The following is a 21,687-nucleotide window of genomic DNA, read 5'->3' on the forward strand; positions in this document are numbered from 1 at the left end:
GAATCCAGCCAGCAGCAGAGAGGAGGATGACGGGTCGCTAAGTAATGGGTCCTGGGGTTGTTTTCCTGTCACAGCATGCCTGCTGCAGGAGAGAGAGGCAAGAGTGGGCGCCTGAAGAAACTGGAGCCACAAGTACTTGCCGTATGATATTGACGTGTCTGCCCTCTCCTGCTGGCTTGGTGGGGAACGACCCGTCCACACTACCATAGTACTACTACCCAAACAACCAGAATATACCGTTGTGGTAATTCCTCTGCCTGATCAAAAAGATGGGACTCCTTGAGATGAGCCGGCAGACGGACCCCATCCTCAGTGCGCCGTCTCATGCCGAGGCCGATCCCTCCCCCTCCAAACCATACTCTAGGTACTCCAGTACTTCCGGAATGGCAAAAGCCAGACCGCTTCGACGTATACGGTGGAACATGAAGAGCATGCGAAAGGGGGATGGGCGTCCCAATGAGTAGGGTAACCTGCAACCTAGTCAGGCTGTCCCTCACTGTCGCCTTTTGGACACAAGATCACTGGTTCAGTGAAATAACAAATTCATTCTTACTGATGATGATGAAGAGGCACTATAGTCATAGTAACCTGACCCTGAAAATTTCCCTCATAAGGCCTTGTAGACCTTTATTGAGATTGCTCCTTCCTGCCCACACTTTCCCAGTAACAACATGAACCAGGCAGGAAGGAGCCAGGCAGGAGCCAGGCAGGCCATTACCACTCCTTCCCATTTTCCATCAGCGAATAGCTCTTTTGGCGAGATGACAGCTGACAACTAAGTCCATGGATGAACCCTTCAAAAATGCTGTTGCTCCCCAATCCGTACTATGGTATATTCCTCCTGACCTTCCGCCCCGCCCCCCCCGCCCGTCCCCCTTGCGGCAGCCACACCCTGTCCTGTTGCACTAAATCAGTAGTGTGAAATTACCAAGTCTACACTTCGAATCCAACGGCTCCATAATCCCAATCTGGACACTCCTAGGCACTGTTCCCGTCTTACCCAAACTCCCCTGGGGGACGTGCTAGGGCTGCACCAGAGCAGCGGGACGATCTCGTTGTAAGGAAGAGTGGCGACCCTTGTAGGAGGGAAATCAAAGCCCAATCATTTCCCAGTCCTATTCTTGGAACCAAAATCTGGACCATTTTGTTGGCTCTTTTCTTCTTTCTCTCTTTTCTTTTCCCGTTGGAGGTCCCCTTAATCTAACATGTGCCGTTTGCCCGCAGCGGCTGGTTCTTAATGCGGGCCAGTCCGTGTGTGGGCCCTCGAGAGCTTCCGGGAGCGCTGGGTTTGGGAGGGAGGGGAAGGGGGTAAAGGTTGCATTGCCATGTTCTGACCCTCCTCAAGGGTTCCGCTGCCAAGATGACGCCCTGTCGCAGGTTTGGCTGCTACCTTTCTTGATGGTAGGCAGGACTCTCGACCAACCGCACCTCCGTTAGCACTTGGAAATTGGCCGGGAACCTTAAAGTACCCAATCATCCGAGTGCCGGAGAGAGAAACTATTGTTACTGTCACATGTTCAGCCACCTAGATACCGTACAGAGACACCTTTGCGAGTGGTCGTCGAGTTGTCCTCTTGTTTCACAGCCTGAGCTTGACCATACGCGCCTGCCATCTTGCGTGCCAGACGAAAAAGGTTGAAGCTGACAATAGAAGGAGAGAAAAGTCAAAGACGAAGGTCGTTTCATGCGGTTAAAACACCCTAGAATCCATTTTGAAATTTAGGCTTCAAGCCCCTTTCGCTACCCTTAATCCCAATACCGAATAACACCGTCCGACCCAGCCGATACCACCTTAGACGTCTCCTGCGGGTGCCACTTGACGCACGTGACGGGGTCCTTGGTATCAATCTTATGGTACATCTTGCATGTTTTCCAATCCCAGAACACCAGGTACCCGGCCGTGTCGCCACTGGCGAGAAACTGCCCGTCGGGGCTGATATCGATGTCAATCGCCGTGCCGGCATTGTTGTGCCCACGATAACTCTTCTTCCTGTTCTGGCGGAATTTGTCGTTCGCGTTGTACACCACGATCTGGTTGTCGCTGCTCTGGTACGCGACAGATTTACCCGAGGGGTGCATTGCGCTGCGCGTCATCGGGAACATGTACGTCTCGGCGATGTACTTGATAGGCACAGGGATGTTGTAGTCCCACGCGCGCAGCGATTTGTCGTCACTTGTCGTCATGAACCGGTCGCCAGCCTTTGTGAACGTGATGGTGTTGATGGCTGCCAGATGGTGGTCGTACTCCTGCACCGTCTCGTTGCCCCCGCGCGTGTCAAACTGGACAATCTTCTTGTCGTGCATGCCCGCCAGGAACTCATGACCATGCTCTGGTGTCGGATTGAACACGATGCAGTGCGGCGTGCTGCCCGTGCTGAACTTGCTGATGCATTTGCCCGTCTCGGTATCCCACAGCTTCATCTGTCGGTCATACGATGCCGACAGGAAGCGCGTGCCGTCGTGGTTGAAGGCGAGGTCTGCTATCGACTTGGAATGGCCCGAGTATGTCCGCAGGAGTTCCCTCTGGTGGTAGACGTCCCAGATCTTGATGGTCGTGTCCGCCGAGCCAGATAGCAGTAAATGCCCACTGTAGGGGAAGAATCGCAGCGACGTGACAGCCTTCGTGTGATGTTTCCACGTGTGCACCATCTTCTTCGGTATGTAATTCGTGACGCTGCCCACTTCCTTCCGAAGGTCGATGTCCAGATCCTGTGGGACATGCATATACGTCCTCCCCTGGTAATCGAACTCGTTCTCCCCGTGGAACGTCGTCGTCTCGTCGCCCATCTCTTCGACCTCTTTCCGTCTTGCCAGAGCCCCTGCCGGCGCAGACAGCACCGTGCCGCTCTCCACGATGTCGTCCCCCTCCTCGTCCTCGTATACCACCTCGTACTCCTCATCGCTCCCCAGCTCCGCCTCGTCATCCACCTCCTCATACTCCGCCCGCTTATACTTGGCCCAAGGTCCCTGGTACGCCCCGTCGCCGTCCGCAACGAGCGCGCTCCCTTTTCCTTCCCTCCGCCGCCTGTTCGCAGCCGCCTCGTCTTTGAGCTCCTTACCGCTCATCGCCTCCCTCTGCGGCCCGCCCCCGCGCTCCACGGCCCGGTGTTTTGCGCGGAAGGTATGCTCGCTCAGGTATGTCTCGGTCGCGAAGCCGGTGAGGACGTTCTTGCGCTTGAGGGATGACGAGCCATCCTGCTGCAAGGATGTTGTGTTGGAGTCGTCGCGGAAGGGGTTCACGGGTCCGGCCTTGGGCCGCGCGAGGTCTTCGCCTGTATATTGTACGACGGCGTGTTCGGGGGCGGCTTGTTCGCGGACGATGAGGGCGTCCTGCGGCGCCATGTTTGGCGGATAGGCGCCGAAGTCTGCCATTTTTGCAGAATCACGTATCGAGTATGATGAATGGAGAAATGACAGGCACGAGACCTCGGGGCGACACTGTTATTCTTATGCTTGAGAAGTTCGGCATGTGTTTGACTTGTTCAGAAAGTTGAAAGTGCTGGGTTGCGACAGTCGCACAGCGGCAGGCAAGTTCTATCCACTGCAAATGCAGTAGTTCGGTCCAATAGTTTGCTTATCTAAGTCAATTTTTATAACACCAGCAGCAGGCAAAAGGTAACCTCCAGGCGACTGTGTGTATGGAATTCTCAACCGTTTATAGCATCAAATCTTTTGTCACTCTCCATAGTGGTTTTTCTTTTCTTCTCTGGTTCTCCTTGATTCCCGGGATCACCATTCTACTTTCCACAACTTACTGCGCCAGGTTAGATAGAAACACTGGAAGAGCTCCTCACAATCCGCCACCTAGAAACTCGTGCCGTGCGCCAAAAGATTCATGCCTCGACAAGACTACATCCAACGCTCGCAGTTCTACACTTTCTTTCTCATTTCTAGGCGGAGAGGGTATCAAAATGAGAAATTGGGTAGAGGTATTTGCAGTAGTATGACAAGTCAAAATCGACTAGCCATCCATCAAAATCTCGCCTGCGCCTCGAGGTTTCCTTGACTCCTCTTTCCAAACCCACCAAAAACAAATCAAGAATAAGCAGGCATGATGCGTTTCCCACCGCCTCTCATAGACAATATAGGAATGATCGTAGCGACGTTGGCGGGCGTCATCCCACAATACTGAGTGCCACCTCTCCCCAGCTTGCATGTAATTTCAGCTCACGAGTATGGCCACTATGTGGCGGCTAGTCCCCCCCTCTTTTTCTCCCTCCCGTACCCCAAACACCATTTCTGTCCCTCTTCCGCCTGGCATGAGGGACTCTCGCCTATTGATTCCCGCCTGGACGATGCGAGAGAATGAGACTTCGCCTCGAGCACCAGAGTGCCCACGCGCGTTCTCTTGGACAGGCAATTATATTTCATCGCCCGCAGCAAGAATGAACGCGATAAGTATGCACGACCTGGCGCAGCTCCAAGACGACCATCTAGTTCGTCTCGTCCTTGATCAAGGCGACGATCATGCTGTAGAGGTAGAAGAAGAACATGACCAGGTGGAAGCCGAGCTTGAAAAAGGATTCCTGTGCCTCGCGTGTCAGCCTTTTTCTAGCCCTGTTTCTGAAGAAACGTTCGGTGTGGGCGTCCACTGTCTTACCTTCTTGTGCACGTTGAGCTTCCGGAAAATCTCGGTCGCGTCGAGCAGGTGTGTATTCTCAACGATCCTATCCCAGGCGCGTCAGCACTCGACTCCATTTCGTTTTTCACCTGTACCACCGGAAAGCTCAGATTGGAGACCACCATGACGTACTTCTTGACGTTCCACGCCAACAGCGGGAGGTTGAGGATCAGCGGCAGCCAGTATCCGTTGATGAGGAACAGGAAGGTCAGAAAGCCGTGTACGGCAGCCTCGGGGATGATATAGGTGTTCAGGCGGTTGCAGAGATCGATGGGGTTGATGTAGTCGCTATAGTGAATAATGCGGATCAGCTACTAGCCATGACGACACGACACAACACAGCACAAGCACCGCAGAGAGAGTAGCAGAAGCTTCTCTCAAGGCAGTCAGACACGGGGACCAGGGCGCAACATACCATTCCAGATCGCTGTACATGATGGTGAAGAAGACCTGCAGAAACAAGTTGACGGCATTTATCAACACCGCGAAGAGGAATAGCCACGCCTCTCCAGACATCTTGGCGGTTGTCTGTTGTCGCTTGACAATGCTATTCTAGCTGGCGTTTTCAAAGCTATACCCTCGACTACTCCTTCTTGGCCCGGTTGCGCCTGAAGCTTCAGCTCTCGAGACGACGATGATGATTCGTGCAGCTGTCAAGGTGCAAAGATCAGACGTAAACAGAGACTGGGGGGCCACCGAAGTTTTTTCTGGCCTCGGGTACGCGCGTGAGCTTGCAGAGGTCGGGAATAGAACAGTTTGATAGCGAGTCCTTGGTAAGGCGGTGGCAACGGGAAGTCTCGCGAGACGTGTCCTCGAAAAGCTTGGTGTAGGTGGCAGGTTTTATCTGGTGACGTTGTGTTGAGGAGGAGAAGAGCAGTGGCAGCAGTAACAACAGCTCTAGAAGGCGGGCAGGATGATGAAAGCGGCTCAGCAGCCTAAGTCTCCTCTCCCTCCGCTCGCCCCAGCGTCGACGTAGGCCAAAAGTGCTTGCTATTCCTTGCCATTCTTGATAGGCCGTATCCGCTTTGCCGCTACAGCCTTGGAACCTTGCCGAGCGGCAGCACTTTGGTATGGTGTCAGGGCCCCCACCCCTGGGACTCACACTGTACCCAATCGTAGAGCTCCGCAGGTTTTAGTAACCAGTGGCTGGCAATCGCTGTGGCGCGAGCTCCCCAGCAGCCAAGCCATTTACCAGCTTACCACTCCATGTTCTGGGCCTAACACATGACACTGCGATACAGCTACAGAAAACATCCTGAAAAATGCGTGACATCACTTCTTAGATTCGTTCATCTTGATTTTTTATCCTTCTTTCTCTTCAAGTCTTGCATACTACCACATAAGTGCGCTGAGCTGAAATTAATGCCTACCAGGCAGGCAAGAGGAATCGCTTGATTCTGTGCCACAAGATAACATTCGACCTCATGGACTCGGGACAACAATGAGTCCAAAACCCTTTCATCACACATGTCTCGTCAGTCTCATGCAGCCGCTGCTGGCTCGGGCAATGCTATAGGACCTCCAGGGGAATCTGGTTGACGTGCTGTCAAGACCTCGACGCCATCCTCAGTCACGAGCAGGGTGTGCTCTGTGAGCGCTTGTTAGTATCTTTCATCTTCTACGCAGATGTGAGACAGGGGGTGGGAGAAAGAAAGCTTACCGAACTGCGCTGTCTTCTTTCCATCCACGGTCGTGCTGGTCCAGTTGTCCGGCCATGTCACATCACGGTACTTGCCGAGCGCGATCATGGGCTCGATGGTGAAGGTCTGACCGGGCTTGCACTCGCCGACAGCCTTGTTCTTGGCGTAGTGCGGGATGTTGGGCGGGCAGTGGAAGATGGTGTTGATACCATGGCCGACATAAGTGCGGATGACGCTGCAGTTCTTGTCCTTGGCGTGCCTCTCGATCACATTGCCAAACTCGCGGTAGAGTGTACCTGGCTTGACCAGCTTGATAGCCTCCTCCAAGCACTCGCGTGCCGTCTCGACCACGCGCACCGTGTCCGGGTCTGCCTTGGCCTTGTCGCCCACATAATATGTCTCGTTCAGGTCTCCGTGGTAGCCCTTGTGATAGAGCGTGACGTCTAGGTTGACGATGTCCCCGTCCTTCAAAACGTACCGATCAGGAATACCATGGCAGATGACCTCGTTCACAGAGGTACACACTGATTTGGGGAACATGTTGTAGTTCAGCGGCGAGGGGTAGGACTAGTAGCGCGTCAGTTTGGTCTGGTCTGCTCTCCCTGCCTACTGGCTTGCCTGCCTGCAACACTCACATCGCGCTTGATACACTCCTCGTGCACAATCTTGTCGATCTCATCCGTGGTGATTCCAGGCTTCAGAGCAGCGGCCGCGATATCAAGGACCTCTCTCGCCAACCGGCAGACCTTGCGCATGGCATCCTGTGCCTTCTTGTCCAGCTGCTCGACCTTATGCCTGTTGACTATGGAACGTCCAAGCTTGGGTATGCCGTCCCGCGCATAATCTGGGTGAGGAATGGTGTCGGGAACCTTGCGTCTTTCGGAGAGGGGATAAACGGGGCGCAGGGGGCCGGTGTATGAGAAGGTCGGGAAGGGGTTGTAATCGCCGGTTTCTGGATCAGGTTTAGATACTATCTTTGGTGGGAAGAGGTCGTGAAAAATACTGTTCTCCTGCTTGTGCATTGACTTGTGGTTTCCCTGTAAGATGCCATTGTCTGTCAGTAACACACTCGGTAGCACACAGGGTCACAAAGTAATGTTGCTGGTGTCTCTAGAGCAGAGAAGGTCCATGGTGAGGATGACAGAGGCAGGGCACAGGAGGAGACACGAGGACTGACCCAGTTCTTCTTGAAACAGTCCTGGGAGCAGAAATAGCTGTCCTTGATCCCAAGCTTCAAGCATGTAGGGCATTGCAGAGACCCAGCATCATTACTGCAGTCAGCACCGAGGCACTTGCGCTTGGTAGGAGGTTCTTCAGCCATGGTCGTGGGGTTTCGGAGATTGTAAGTTTTTTTCTTGGTTGTATGAGATTCAAAGCTTCGCATAAACAAGTTGGATCAAAATAGAGCAAAGTATCTATCCGGAAGGTCCGAGTGACACAGTGATGAGGGGCCGTCTGCCTGGTCACTGAAATCATCAAGATTTTGTCTTGTCGACAATATGCGCTGATCAGGAACCAACAGGGCGTTCTACAAAAGTTGCCTGCAGGGATTTACTATGACAGACATGGCTTTGGGGGTCCGGACCCCTGATGTCTTACCTAAGCCACTGACTCTGTCTGCATGTGCCGTTCGTAGAGTGGTGCCATGTCTAGATGCATAGCCATGTCAGCAGGGTCAACCGGCTGTAGCCGACTTAGGGCCAGGCCTAATCCTTACGCTGTAACGCCACAAGTAAAAGAACGGAGGAAGACAAGAGTGCCTCTGACCAGGAAATGCCTTCAAAGCCACGGGGCATGTTTCTTATATGGATGCTGGAACCTGTATGCTCCAGAAAACACCCAAGCTGCAAAAGATCTTCTCTTTCTTTCATATGACCTGATATGAACCTTTTATCTTATCACTTTCCTAGGTTTGTTGAAGCGTCAGTTAGTCCGGTCTTGCAAGGTCACTGACCCTAGTAATCAGAGCCTCGTTCCGACTTATCAAAGTTCCGCTCTTCCGGACTTCCGCCTCATCACCACGAGATCCTAAATCGGACTTCCTTCCCATATTAATTGATTCAAGGAAAGAGCAAATCTTCATCTCTCTTCTAGAGCAATGATCTTTTCATGAACCACTAAGTAATAATAATCATGTCTTCGAGTACAAAAGTTGTCGTCGTCGGCGCTGGCCCAGTTGGGTCCTTGGCCGCTCTTTATGCTGCTCAAAGAGGTCATGACGTTGAGATTTACGAACTGCGAAATGGTACGTCGTCGTTGCTCAGCACCTGAACCACTCTCTTCATGGATATGTCTCAGGAGATTGTCCTTTACAATGGGGCTCTAACGAACACCCTACAGATCTGAGAGACCCTTCCACTGTTCCGCTCAATTTCACAAAGTCCATCAACCTGGCTCTCTCAGTACGAGGCATAACCGCTATGGAGCATGCCGAGCCAAACACGCCAGAGGGAGAGCGCAAGCTGCTTGATTATGTCCTGGCGGCCACAATACCCATGAGGGGGCGCATGATCCACGGCAGGAAAGCGGATGGAGATCTATATGAGGAGTCACAGGACTACGACGTCCATGGCCGAGTGAGTGCTCCTTAGTAAGGCATGCTCGAGGATTCCCTGCTGATTGGCACCACCAGACGATATTCGCCGTCGACCGGGGCGGGCTGAACAAACGCCTTCTTGATGTTCTCGAGGCCATGCCCAACGTCAAGTTGTTCTTCAACCACAAGCTCACGGGTGCCGATTTCCGCAGGCGCAAGGCCTGGTTTGAGAAGCGCAACGGGACAAGATCCGACGGCAGGCCCCAGGAAATCGAGATTGACTTTGACCTCATGCTCGGCGCGGACGGCGCCCACTCTGCGGTGCGCTACCACATGATGAAGTACACGCGTATGGACTATGAGCAGCGATACATCGACACACTGTGGTGCGAATTCCAGATCCAGCCCAAGGAGGGCCACCAAAACGTAGACCCCATGAGTCAGTTCAAGATCTCGCCCAACCACCTACACATCTGGCCCGGCAAGGAGTTCATGTTCATCGCCATCCCGAGCGAGGACGGTACCTTTACATGCACGCTGTTCGCCCCAGGCCAGCAGTACGCCTACCTGGAGAGCAACCCGACCAATATTCCATCCTTCTTCGACCAGCACTTCCCGGGGGTCACGGCCCTCATCCCGCCCGAGGAGCTGATCGCGTCCTTCGAGGGGAACCCACACCTGCCCCTTATTACGATCAAGTGCAAGCCACACCACTTCTCCTCCTCCGTCGTGCTCCTCGGCGACGCAGCACACGCCATGGTGCCCTTCTATGGCCAAGGCATGAACGCAGGGCTGGAAGACGTCCGCACCCTGTTCACCTTCCTCGACAGGTTTCCCGCCACAGACTGGGCCAAGGCACTGGACGAGTATACCGCCCACCGCGTGCCGGATGCGCACAGCATCAACGACCTCGCCTTACAAAACTACACCGAGATGCGCGCCAGCGTCCTGTCCCCCGCCTACAGGCTGCGAAAGTTCCTCGAGGAGAGCTTAAGCAAGTACCTGCCCAGCCTGGGCTGGCAGACGAAATACAGCCGCGTGTCCTTCAGCAATGAGCGTTACTCTGAGGTCATCGCACGGAGCGAACATCAGGGCAAGATGCTGATGAGGACATTCTTTGGCGCGGTGGGACTGCCGGCCTTGGTGGGCGCCGCTGTGGTTTGGGTTAGGTACCGGAAGGTGGCTGAGACGGGTCTGAGCGCTATATTTGAAGCCGTGGCTGGCCCTTTTCGACGGTGAGAAGAAGCTAGACCAAAGCGAGGCGACGCATGTGTGCACAGTACCTTCGAGTGAGACTCGACGCCTTCAGGCTGTCCAAAAAAAATTTAAAGTGTTTGTATTCTCAAACCCTCGTGTCTATCCTTCTCAGACGTCCACCAGTGCAGGCACCGTCTCCCCGTGACTTCTATCTAGTAATGCCCGTCTTCTCCTGTCCGCCGGATTCCGCTGCGAGACCTTACAACACAGCCTCACTGTCGCATATAAAATGACTCCCGTCACGCAACCCACGACGAAGCCCGCTCCCAATTGCACCGTCATCGGCTGCTCGCCAAGGAGACTGGTTGAATTTGAGCTCGCAGTAGTAGTGCCGTTGTTGTTCTCGTCGCCATTGCCCTTGGGGCTTGTCGTTGGGATCCCAGAGCTCATGCCTCCGTTCCCGTCTTGGTCCGTATTGTGGTCTGCTAAGACAGTGGTGAGGAAGCTGGAGAGAGCGATGAGGAGGTATAGAACGAAGAAGCGGTTGAGGGTGTGTATTGAAGGCATCGTGGCAAGCCTGTCAGTTAGCGCCGCCACTCTATCACTCGCAGCGGATTGAGGCGCTTGATACTCTCGAGATGGTTGGGGAGGTGAGGAATCTTGAAGACTATTCGAGTGTAATCTAGGTGGCGTCGCTGCTTTTTTCGTAGCACAAAAATTTGTTCAAAACCACAAAGAGATGAAGAAACTTCACTCCCATAGCCGTACTGCTGCTGATATCCCTCTTTCAAGGCTCGATTCGTTTCTCACGGGGACGGTCTTCCTGGTGCTGGTGGTTGAGATACCAAGGTTCGTAGTGTAGGTGTTTGAGCTGCTCTGAGCGACTGGTTGCCTTCTGGACAACGTAATACCGTGGCGTTTCTGCGCCGCGTATTTTGAGGCTTGTCGAACTGACGATGTTGCACCTTTGTATAAAAGGCTCCCAAATTCGTTTCGATCAAATTGCTAAGTCTCCCCAGTTTCGATGCTCGTTGGACAAAAGAAGTTTCTCTGTGAATGTAGAGAATCCGACAGAGTCCTTTTGCGTTTGGGCCCTCTTTGAACCAGAAGATCTGAAGGAAATAAGTAGAAGAAGGAAGAAGAAGAAGACAAAAGGTCTGGCGGCTAGAAGCAAGCTTCAGCGGTGGCACCTCCGCCAAACCTCGCGAATCTGTGCCACGCGATCGACAGTCCCCGATGGGCTGGGGAGACGGCCTGAGTCTAGTGTAGGTTCATTCGTGCTCGCGCTCGCAGGCCGGGTGTGACCTCTAGAAAAACACAAGAGGGAAAAATAGAAAAAAGTAGATTGCCAACAAATCGCAGGCCTGGGCCATTCGCACCAGAGATAAAGGGCGAAGTGTGGGATACTTGAGTTGTCGTGGTTCAGTCGCGGCTCCTACGCCAGGCAATCTGAGATCGCCCCCACGCCGTGAAGATAGGCGTCAAGAAAGTTCTGTCAAAGTAAAAGGAAGAAAAAAAATAAAGGGGAGGGCGGAGGGGGAAGTGGAGAGGAAGAGCCTTGCACTCGTGGTGCTCAGCTTATAGGACCTCGTCGTGACTCTAACAAGTCTTTCCGCAGTTCGAGGCTGTTGCTGCACGAACGTCGCACGAGTGTGGCACTCCAACTAAAGAGACTGGTCCCAAGAGAATGGTCAGAGCAGGCATCAACTATTAGGCATTAATTACTTTATGTAGGCTTGTCAGGCGAACCTGCGAAGGTGTGTACGGCTGACAAGTGATAAAATGCTTACTGTATGCCTGAAAACGCAATTATAGGCAAACAGAGAAAAAGGCAGCTATCAGTGGATCCGCAGCCGTATTGAATGCATAGCGCATGTAAGATGGGCGTTGAACATGCCGACTTGACTCATCATGCCGTCTGACGGTCACATTAGAGTTACACAAGCTTATGTTGGGCTAAAGAAACGCTTCCGAGGGTCTTCGTCTTGTGTCAGCTCGTTGCTTAGAGACGGAATCGCATTGAGAAAACAGGGTGGTCCATGTGATACAGCTTTTATGATGTCTGGTTCACGCTAAGTTGTCGCTGACTGATTTATCACCAACGTAAATGATAAGAGAACTGGGATACATTTGTACTCTTTCTGGACCCATCTGCCTCACAACTTTCTCGTTCTCAAGCAGGAGGGAAGCAAAATGGAAGAAGAGAGAGGGAGAGAAAGAAAGAGAAAAAAAAAGAGGCTCTGATCCAGCAATATCAACAACGAAATTATTCTACCTCACATGAGCTTCATAGTTGTACATCAATTACGTTGACAAACAGTAGACGAATTTAATAACCTATCGTAAGGACATTGGAATAACTTTGGATCCCATGAATATTCTGGCTGACATTTCTCATTCTGAACAACAATTTGCTCATTTTCATATCCAATGACAAGTTGTCATTGTCTCAGGACAGGGCATGGGTGCAAGAAGCTCATGGTTTAGGGTAATTACAGCATGAGGAAGTTGGGAAACATCACATGGCCACTCATGCGTTGTAGCTTGTAGAAATGATTCGAGCATGAACTCCTGTTCAAACTTGATTGTACACAGAAATCAGGTAGATTCGTATCCTCACACAGTTGGTTGCTTGATATGGTCCCATTAATGAATGAGTTCTTCGGAATCATCCGAGCTTATATATATGCGATGGATACCGAGAAGACAAGCCAATGAGCATGATCAAACCAGATTCGCTGCTGGGAGGGTGACTCAAACATTGTGGACGCCAACGAATCCCAATTAATCCAGACCTAGTGTATCTATTGAATACTTATGCACGCCACATAAGGCTGTACAAGGGTCGCATCCTTGGTGAGTGTGGACGCTGGGAGAGAAAGATAGTCTGGAATTGGAGTGCACACAGTAGAAGCTCGGTCTGTCGAAAAAGTAATTGCATTTTGTGGCCCAGGTCATGAGTCGTTCCAAGCCTATAAAAGGTGTGAAGAATATGGAGAAAGTGACCAATTTACTCTTGAGATGGCAGATCATATGAAAGGTCAGCAGAGATTCAAGGCGTTGAGGTCATGATTTATGGTCTATATGCAGGTGTACGATATCTAAGACACACTTCGAGCATTTTAGCGTAACCAGGACGTCGGGTTCAGTGCTAAGTATTTCATCGCCGATTCATAGATGCAAACGTTCTGACCGCTATCAAGTAGAGCCTGCTAGCCTCCATCCCATCTTCGACTCAGATCTCGCTCCAGGCCCCCATCCCGCCACATCACCCGAGTGTCGCACATCATCCGAGTGGGACATCCGGTTGTGCCTGCTTTTGCTCGTATGAATCGCCTTCGCTCTGGAGTAAACCATATTGTCCCCACGGCATTCAATTTTGGTCCCCTAGCAAATCCTGGGGATGCGGGGAACCCTGTGATGTTATGGGCCTCGGTGCCTGGGCATTTAAGCCCCGTGGGTTTTCTCTCTCCTTCGCCAGGGTTAAAAGCCTAAGAGACTTCCCGGAATATGAGACTTTGGTGTGAGCATAGTGTGGCATCTCGTGGATGCCAAGCTGAGACCCGACTAATATAGTACGTTAGTAGTACTTCGATAGGGGGCATACAGGGAACCAGTAAGTTTCTGAAAACAGCATGGTTGGGGAAGCCAAGAACATCTAATGGCTTGTCACACGGACTGACCATTGTGAACCTAGCTCGCCATGGCAACGCACCTTATATTCGAAATAAGTCTTCTAGGGAGCGGGCACAGGTGGGTGCAGCATCCGAGATCTGGTACCGGTCTATGCACGAAGGCGGGAACGACGTCCATCTGCAGTGGATGTCTGTCGGAAGGTTCTCAGCCCCCCTCTTAAATGCCGTATTTTACAAAAGGCCTGAGAGCTCCTCATTCTTTTCTCCCTCTGAATCTTGTACTCGATTCTCCATACTCTAACTTACTCAGGCGGGATAATCAACCTCAGCTGTGACACCGGTGCCATATCAGGTTCCGCTGCGCGACACTGGGCAAGTGGCACTTTGATCTGTGTCATTTTCCTGGAACATTTTGACCTACTGTATCTTTCTGTTGTGAAAAGACAATATTTGGCACATCAAATACCACCCACTCACGCAGCATGGCCTCTGAGAAGGACGAGGGTGTCAGCTACGTGCATCAGGACACGGGCACTGGACTGCATACCGCAGCTGAACGGGGACAATTTGCGACAGACAAGTAAGCTGGATATCATTATCTGCTATAACTCCCAGGCGGCTTGTACTTTTTACTCATGCTGTTCTTTAGATATGGACACTCCCTCGTGCATTTCGACCCAAAGGTTGAGTCCAAGCTGAGACTCAAGATCGACTTCATGATCGTGCCTACTGTGTCTATATTATATCTGTTCTGTTTCATCGATCGTGCCAATATTGGTGAGCTCACCTTTATACTCTTATAAAGAAAAAGCGCGGCAAGGAATCATTAACACACATCTAGGCAATGCGCGGCTGGCGGGACTCGAGAAAGACCTCGGACTAGTAAAGAACGATTACAACGCGCTCTTATCTATATTCTACATCAGCTACATTCTCTGCGAGATCCCCTCAAACATCGTATGCAAATGGATCGGGCCGGGCTGGTATCTGCCGTCGATGGCGCTCGGCTTCGGCATCTCGTCGCTGGGCACCGCCTTTGTGAAGAACCAGGCGCAGGCATCCGGCGTGCGGTTCGTCCTTGGGGTTTTCGAGGCTGGCATGATGCCGGGTATTGCGTACTATCTATCAAGATGGTATCGTCGCAGCGAGCTGGCTTTTCGCCTCTCGCTGTACATCGTGATGGCACCGCTAGCTGGCGCCTTTGGTGGCTTGCTGGCCTCGGCTATCTTGAGACTGCCTCACTTTGGCGGCCTGCACACGTGGAGGATGATATTCGGTGAGAACTCAAATGAATTATCGAATACTTGCAGACACGGTGCTAATGTAATTGTCACGCAGCAATCGAGGGGATTATCACTATAGGCTTGTCTCTCATCTCGTTTTGTAAGCCACACCAGGCCACTCTTATTATAAAGCCTTACCTGGACTTGTCAGTAGACTGACAAATTATTCCTGACCAGTCACCCTCACGGACCGACCCGAAACAGCACGCTGGCTCAACCAGGAGGAAAAAGACCTCGCCATCGCCCGCGTCAAGTCCGAGCGCGTCGGCCAGACCCGTGTCCTCGACTCGATGGACAAGAAGAAGCTCCTGCGGGGCATCCTCAACCCCATCACCCTCTCGACCGCCTTCGTCTTCCTGCTCAACAACGTGACGGTCCAGGGCCTGGCCTTCTTTGCGCCCACCATCGTCAAGACCATCTACCCGCACGCCTCGACCGTCACGCAGCAGCTCTACACGGTGCCGCCTTATGTCGTGGGCGCCTTCTTCACCGTTCTGGTTCCTCTTCTCAGCTGGAGATTCGACAGGCGGCAGGTATTTATGATTTGTTCTGGGCCGCTCGTGATGGCCGGGTACATCATGTTCCTGGCCAGCGAGAACCTGCATGTTCGTTACGGCGCGACGTTCCTGATCACGTCGGGCGCCTTCATGCTCGGTGCCCTTACGAATGCCCAGGTCAGCGCCAACGTTGTCAGTGACACGGCAAGGAGCAGTGCGATTGGCACCAACGTGATGGTGGGTAACATCGGAGGACTGATTTCGACCTGGAGCTTCCTGAGCTGGGACGGGCCCGACTACCATATTGGCAACGGCCTGAACCTCGCCACGTCCTCTTCTGTTCTGATTATTACCACTTTGACCCTCATCTGGATGAAGAGGGACAACAAGAAGCGGGATAATAGGAGTATTGAAGAAGAGCTGGCTGGTCTTTCGCCGGAAGAGGCTTCGGATCTGGACTGGAAGCATCCTGCTTTTAGGTGGCGGCCATAAGGTCTAGTATGAGGCCTCGTCAGGGATTCCAGAGAGGTTTCCTACTGAGAAACGATCAACGATTGTATTACTCCTACTCGATTCATACGTGTAGACTTTTGTGTCAGGAGTTTTGGTGGATAAAGCCAGATTATTACCTCGAGGTCACTTTGAATGATAATGCAGAATTATGAAGTTTCGTCTGACTTGCAAGCAAAAGCCTTTTGGAAAGGATGATCAGTTGTTGTATCATAAATATAGATACTTTATATCCATCATTGAACCAACTGAGAAACCCGATGCCCCTCAATCTTCAAGGGTACATCCATTCTGTTTTCTCCTTTACAATAATAATAATCTGTGGTCCACCTATTTGTTGCCCAAGACACTCGACCCAGTCTGCTCGTCATGAAGCTGGTGCGACGTCTTGGTCCCCTCTCGATGCTTCACCTTGGCCAACGACCCTCCCGTATTCGAATTCGGCCCGCCTATGACTGTGTCATTATCGATCTGGTGCTGCGCAATCTGTCTCGGTGCTGCAAAGGTACTGAAGATGGCGACGCAGCCCACGCCCAGCGCGATGATCATGGCAGCCTGGCCACCAAGACTCCTGTTTATGGTCTCGTCAGCGACAAAATCCGGGGGGAGTGAGAAGGGAATGAAGAGCCAATGTTTCTTTTCGAATATGCTCACCTGTTTGTTCTCTTCCTGTGCTCTGGGTTGGGCGCCTCTTGGCCGCCGGGTCCGCCGAGGTCATCATCCTTCTTGTCGTGGGGTGGAATTGCGTAGCCTGCTCGCTGTTGCACAGTGGTGGTGGGCGCTGATGGTACTAACCAGGGGCAGCTAGGCCTCAGTGTAGTTGATGTACAGCGCCCAAGACCCGCTGTACGAACCAGGGCCGTTCTCGTGGTAAACATATTGGAAAATTGGAAATGTCAAAGGTTGAAGCTGGTTTTCGTCGTACAAAGTATTTTGGTAAGGTTGACTGCAAGTGATGAGGCATCAAAGAAAATAAAAGGGAGCTCTCCAAATGGAAATTTTGACGTTGTATCTGGCTAAAGCGATTACATCACAACTCAGTGCTGGTCATTCAAGGGGGTTTTGGTTATGATGCGTCGACATTGCTCAATCTTCAGCACTAGTGGCGCTACGAAGACTGGCATTCCCAAACCGTTGTTTCTTCGCCCTGACATCCCAGCTGAGAGATGCCGTACAGGTATTATCCCACTATCCATGTAAAAAGACTGTCTCAGTTCTTGGATGTCACATGTATGTCTAATAAGTTAGCAGATATCTGCTAACATTGAGCCGTTGGTTGTAATTCCTCGTTAACATGAAATGTAGGTGACGCTTTGCGTGCCGAATGTACGTGCGACTTCACTTGCATACACGTATATAAACATAACAGAAGAAATCTAGGTAAGCATCTATAAATGTGCTGACAGCCTAGTTATACGCAAGACCTGCAATATACACAACGCTGAGCACGCTGAAGTCCCTTGTGTTAGTCACAGGCGATCACGTGCTTATAGGAACGAACTACAGGAATGATCTCACATGGAAGTGCAACAACCTGGAACCAACCCATGAATGCCTTTGCACAATATGTCTTTTGTTACATCCAAACCCTAGCCAAGACGGACGAGACAAATGTTTTTGTGGCCCCTCATTCTTTTTCTTTTTCTTTTTTTTTTAAAAAAAAAAAACAAAAAAAAAAAAAAAAACCTTCTGCGGATAGCTACTATCGTCGATCCCGCCACGGACGGTGCATATGCACATTCTCCCGGCATCACATGGTGCGCCTCATGTCTCACAGAGTACTGAATATACATATATCTCGGGTGAAACTATGTCCCAAGCAAGAACGCCAATTTCAATACGATGTGTAGATGCCAAAACCTTTTACGCAAGATATGATGAGGGTTTGAAGCAGCTTTAACACCGTGAAGAAGGCCGACCTCTCCTGCAGAATTAAGGGCGTAAGAGGCCTATAATGTCAGTATAGGGGTAAAATGTAGTTGGGAGTGACGACAGGACTCATGGCAGTTACATAGTATTTCATTTGATTAGATACAGCTGCAGCACCTTGTGGAGTCATGCTCCACACCAAATGTCAAGCCGCTGAGCACTTTGATTTCACAATAGTAGCGCCCTGTTACGCCTTGTGATTACCTATCTCGGCGTTTTGAAGTCAAGTTCGGGTCATACTCAATGCACTTCTCCAGTACTTGATTACTATCTCTATTCTCAAATACCCGCTTTCCCTCCCTCCACACTCCCTTTTGCATTCCATTTAAGCTGTCAATAATGTATCGACTCACAAAACGAATAGGGACCACCTGATAAATCTCGGGCATACATATATACTGCTTGTGAGCAGGTACACCACTCCACTGCTGGCCGGGCCGCGGCCGTATGTGGATCTTTCTCCGCTCCCCATTATTTTCGAAAAGTCGATCCGGCGTCGGCGTTGACTGATAATAGAATCGGGGCGGGTTGATTTGCTTTCAAATATCAATTTTCTTGCCTTCCAGCAGCGGTCTGCCAATTTTGAGTTTCTTATGCTCCCTCATCCGTCTCTTTCTCGCGCGCCAGAACGTTACTCGTTTCTTGCTCTCATAGACGAAACCCCAAGGGTCCAATAATTGCCGACAAGTCCAGGAAGTTTTACTGTGCGCCGATTACTCAACACTCAGCCGTTCTCTCCTCCTCCAACCATGGATGAGACCTCGCCGCTGCTCTCGGACGCAGCCACGGCGGTCCTAGTAGACGACAGGATTCCCAACAAAGACATTGTGGACTTCGACCCCGATGGCGACGCAGAAAACCCCATGGACTGGCCGACGGCCTATAAATGGGGCATCGTCACCCTCCTGGCCGCCATGGCCTTCACCGTGACCTTTACGTGCATATCGGTCGTCCCCATCGCCAACATCATCGTGGACGACCTCGAGGGAGGCGACTCGGACGGTTCCGGCTCCGGCTCGGCCGCCGTCCTGCTGGTGACCATCTGGGAACTCGGCGAGGCAGCCGGTCCGCTCTTCATCGCGCCTCTGTCGGAGCTGTATGGGCGGTACCCCGTCATCAACGCCGCCAACGCCCTGTTCATCGCCTTCACCGCGCTCACGGCCCTCAGCCCGAGCACAGACGTCATCATCGTGAGCCGCGCGCTGACCGGTCTCGCGGTGGCGTCCAACGTGCTGGCCCCGGCTATCGTGGGCGACATGTTCCCGTCGGAGCAGCGGGGCGCCGCCATGAGCCTCATCCAGCTGGCACCGCTCACTGGAGGTGCCATCGGGCCGGCCATTGCGGGCGCCATCTCGCAGACCGCCGGGTGGAGGGAGTGTGTCTGGATGGCGGTGGCGCTGGCGGTAGCGTGCGAGGTTGTGTTCCTGACGCTGTTCAGGGAGACGTACAAGATTCCCATCTTGCGGCGCAAGGCTGCCCGTCTGAGGAAGGAGACGGGCAATCTGGCGCTGAGGACTGTCTATGACTCCAGCGCGGCGGGGACGCACAGCTGGACGCTCATCTGGGAATCGATTATGCGGCCTACTGTCGTGCTGAGGAGCAGCTTTGTGCTGCAGATTCTTTCCTTCTACGGATCGTTTCTCTTTAGCTATTTCTACATCATGTCGACGACCTTGCCGGGCATTCTGCAGGATATCTACCACTTCACGCCAGCCGCGACTGGTGTGGCATTTATCACCTTCAGTAAGTCTCCATTTCCCCGTCGTCAAGCCGAGACCTCAAAAAGTTATCGTTTACTAATATTGGTGGAAAACTTTAGGCGTCGGGTCTGCCCTTGGCGTGGTTATCGTCAACACCTTGCTCGATAGAATCTACGTACGACTCCGCGACAGCCACAAGGGCATCGGGCAGCCAGAATACCGCCTCCCCCTCGTGATAGTGGGAAGCTTCCTGTTCCCCACCACCGTCCTCCTGTACGGCTGGTCGACCCAGCTGCGGCTGCCTGTCGTGGTCCTGCTCCTGACCGTGGCCATCATGGGCACATTTCTGATGCTCAGCTTCGTGCCCGTCATGGCCTACGTGGTGGATGCCTTTGGCGTCTACTCGGCGAGCTCGGTGACGGCCCTCATTGTCACGCGCTGCCTGATGGGTACCTTTTTGCCTCTGACTGCTCAGCCTGCGGTTGATAGGCTTGGGTATGGCTGGGGAATGACTGTTTTTGCCGCTATCAGTGTGGCCACGATACCGATTCCGCTGCTTGTGTACAAGTACGGGTATAAGTGGCGACAGACTTCGAAATATACACGGGACGAGTGATAGCTGTGTTGTGGATGAAGAACATTTTTTCGAAATTATCAGAACTTGGAGAATAATGACAACATCACAAAGGGTGGTTGCATACTCGTCCCGGGCATTTCCACAGCAGGCGTTCATCAATCGTCTTTTCTGAAATAGCGTGGTTTCATAGACTAGCATACCATTAGACCGCAAAACATTTCTATTTTGGCACCATAGGGTAGTCAAGTCGTATTTGTGCATCCCCATTGTGTCGTTCACCAGTGAGTCAGTGGCCAATACCAACGTCCTCGTAGGTGATGAAATGGACTGTGATGATTTGAAGCTCGTTGATTGCCATACGAACGCGCCGCTGGAAGCTTTGCTCCTATATCCAAACATTGGTATCTATGGCATCTTGATATATAGTGTCGAATAGGCAGCCCCCCCGTGGCCCTCGTCATGATAAAACAAATATCCCAAAACTACCGCCGACACTCTCCCCAACAAGAAGGCAGCGACAAAAAAGGAAGATGTCCACATCCAGCGTGCGGCGGCCTATGCATCTGCTCCAAGAATAAACCCACACACTGCCAGCAAAAGACATATGCCACTTTTCTTGTCTGCCCGTCGTGTACGTCTATGAACCAGTGGCTACTCTCGCCCAGAGGAGGAGAAGGAGGCTGCGTGCCAACCGTGCCAGACTTTGAGCATGCTAGTCCGCAGCTGTAACACTGAGAGGGAGAGGCGGAGCAGGTTCGTTGGGTACGGTCTTCTTCTTCGTTGTCGTCGCCACTGCATGTTTGGCGGTTGATGTGGTCGTCGCAGGCTGTGAGCTCAAGTCAACTTCCCACCTCTGATTTGCCTTCCGAAAACAAAGGGCATTGGTCGGATTCTGTTGCAATTACATACCTGCATCATCCGCAGCATTATCGACACCACCAGGCTCTTGCTCATTGCTGCGACTCCGATCCCCTTCATACACCGGCAATCGATCCAGAATAGTCGCCGGAGAACCCGGCGGCTCGTCCAGGGCAATTTGCACAAGCCTCGATTTCGGTGATAATGGTGCGGCTTCAGACAGCCGGCCGTATCTCTGCGTGCAGGCCTGGAAGGCAGTTGTGCCTCTTCCAAATGTCCACTCTCGCATCGACACCAGCGAGCCGAGTTGGAGGTGGTTGAATGTCCTGGGGGGAGACCCTAGGAAGTAGGCCATACGGTCGGTTTCGTGTCTGGTTTGAGGTGCGGGAAGGTCTCTCAAGGGCTCTATTATGGGTTGTTTATGTGCGTTTAATCAGGAAAGACTTGTTTTGGCTTCTGGCCCAAAGTAATGGTCCAAGTCTCTTGTGTTATCAGATGAAGATGGTAGCAAAGCTGTCCATTCTGGGGTCTTATTTATTAGGAGGGGAAAATATTGTTCACAAAGAATATGTAGAAACAAGATCCTCAAGAAAGTATAAGACATCCCCCGCCGCCGCCGCTAAGCCATCCTACAGTAGCTGGGCTCGCAAAGAGGTATCTTTGTAAACACCATCACACTCCATCACATATCAGATCTCACCAAT

The 21,687-nt window shown here is 52.1% G+C and overlaps 7 protein-coding genes across 7 annotated transcripts; 3 read left to right on the forward strand and 4 right to left on the reverse strand.

Moving 5' to 3' along the window:
• Positions 1 to 1,683: 1,683 nt before the first annotated feature.
• On the reverse strand, positions 1,684 to 3,394 carry M406DRAFT_291790 (WD40 repeat-like protein). Its single transcript, XM_040918989.1, has one exon. The coding sequence runs from the start codon at positions 3,370 to 3,372 to the stop codon at positions 1,747 to 1,749; it is 1,626 nt and encodes a 541-aa protein (XP_040775612.1). The 5' UTR covers positions 3,373 to 3,394; the 3' UTR covers positions 1,684 to 1,746.
• A 469-nt stretch (positions 3,395 to 3,863) lies between these two features.
• M406DRAFT_91311 (uncharacterized protein) lies at positions 3,864 to 5,536 on the reverse strand. The gene is made up of 4 exons (XM_040926199.1): positions 5,037 to 5,536; positions 4,754 to 4,909; positions 4,601 to 4,667; positions 3,864 to 4,526 (listed from the first exon to the last, which is right to left on the reverse strand). Exons 1-4 carry the CDS (start codon positions 5,135 to 5,137, stop codon positions 4,434 to 4,436), a joined length of 417 nt encoding a protein of 138 aa, XP_040775613.1. The 5' UTR covers positions 5,138 to 5,536; the 3' UTR covers positions 3,864 to 4,433.
• Positions 5,537 to 6,102: 566 nt separating this feature from the next.
• Positions 6,103 to 7,582, reverse strand: M406DRAFT_351829 (methionine aminopeptidase; the record flags this gene model as incomplete). Its single annotated transcript, XM_040922650.1, has 5 exons — positions 6,103 to 6,209; positions 6,282 to 6,828; positions 6,897 to 7,213; positions 7,265 to 7,298; positions 7,439 to 7,582. The coding sequence occupies 5 exons, from the start codon at positions 7,580 to 7,582 to the stop codon at positions 6,103 to 6,105; spliced, it is 1,149 nt and encodes a 382-aa protein (XP_040775614.1).
• Positions 7,583 to 8,012: 430 nt separating this feature from the next.
• M406DRAFT_351830 (FAD/NAD(P)-binding domain-containing protein) lies at positions 8,013 to 10,141 on the forward strand. The gene is made up of 3 exons (XM_040922651.1): positions 8,013 to 8,506; positions 8,602 to 8,837; positions 8,894 to 10,141. Exons 1-3 carry the CDS (start codon positions 8,395 to 8,397, stop codon positions 10,034 to 10,036), a joined length of 1,491 nt encoding a protein of 496 aa, XP_040775615.1. The 5' UTR covers positions 8,013 to 8,394; the 3' UTR covers positions 10,037 to 10,141.
• Positions 10,142 to 14,111: 3,970 nt separating this feature from the next.
• On the forward strand, positions 14,112 to 16,073 carry M406DRAFT_98411 (uncharacterized protein; the record flags this gene model as incomplete). Its single annotated transcript, XM_040926405.1, has 6 exons — positions 14,112 to 14,133; positions 14,182 to 14,209; positions 14,279 to 14,406; positions 14,471 to 14,905; positions 14,968 to 15,012; positions 15,090 to 16,073. 6 exons carry the CDS (start codon positions 14,112 to 14,114, stop codon positions 15,899 to 15,901), a joined length of 1,470 nt encoding a protein of 489 aa, XP_040775616.1. The 3' UTR covers positions 15,902 to 16,073.
• Positions 16,074 to 16,249: 176 nt separating this feature from the next.
• Positions 16,250 to 16,797, reverse strand: M406DRAFT_330985 (uncharacterized protein; the record flags this gene model as incomplete). The annotated part of the gene is made up of 3 exons (XM_040920584.1): positions 16,250 to 16,490; positions 16,574 to 16,677; positions 16,774 to 16,797. 3 exons carry the CDS (start codon positions 16,795 to 16,797, stop codon positions 16,250 to 16,252), a joined length of 369 nt encoding a protein of 122 aa, XP_040775617.1.
• A 1,800-nt stretch (positions 16,798 to 18,597) lies between these two features.
• Positions 18,598 to 20,173, forward strand: M406DRAFT_291805 (MFS general substrate transporter; the record flags this gene model as incomplete). The annotated part of the gene is made up of 2 exons (XM_040918990.1): positions 18,598 to 19,591; positions 19,668 to 20,173. 2 exons carry the CDS (start codon positions 18,598 to 18,600, stop codon positions 20,162 to 20,164), a joined length of 1,491 nt encoding a protein of 496 aa, XP_040775618.1. The 3' UTR covers positions 20,165 to 20,173.
• Between the last annotated feature and the right edge of the window lie 1,514 nt (positions 20,174 to 21,687).

This window comes from Cryphonectria parasitica (genome assembly GCF_011745365.1).
Source record: "Cryphonectria parasitica EP155 unplaced genomic scaffold M406scaffold_5, whole genome shotgun sequence".
In the NCBI taxonomy this organism is placed as follows: Eukaryota; Fungi; Ascomycota; class Sordariomycetes; order Diaporthales; family Cryphonectriaceae; genus Cryphonectria; species Cryphonectria parasitica.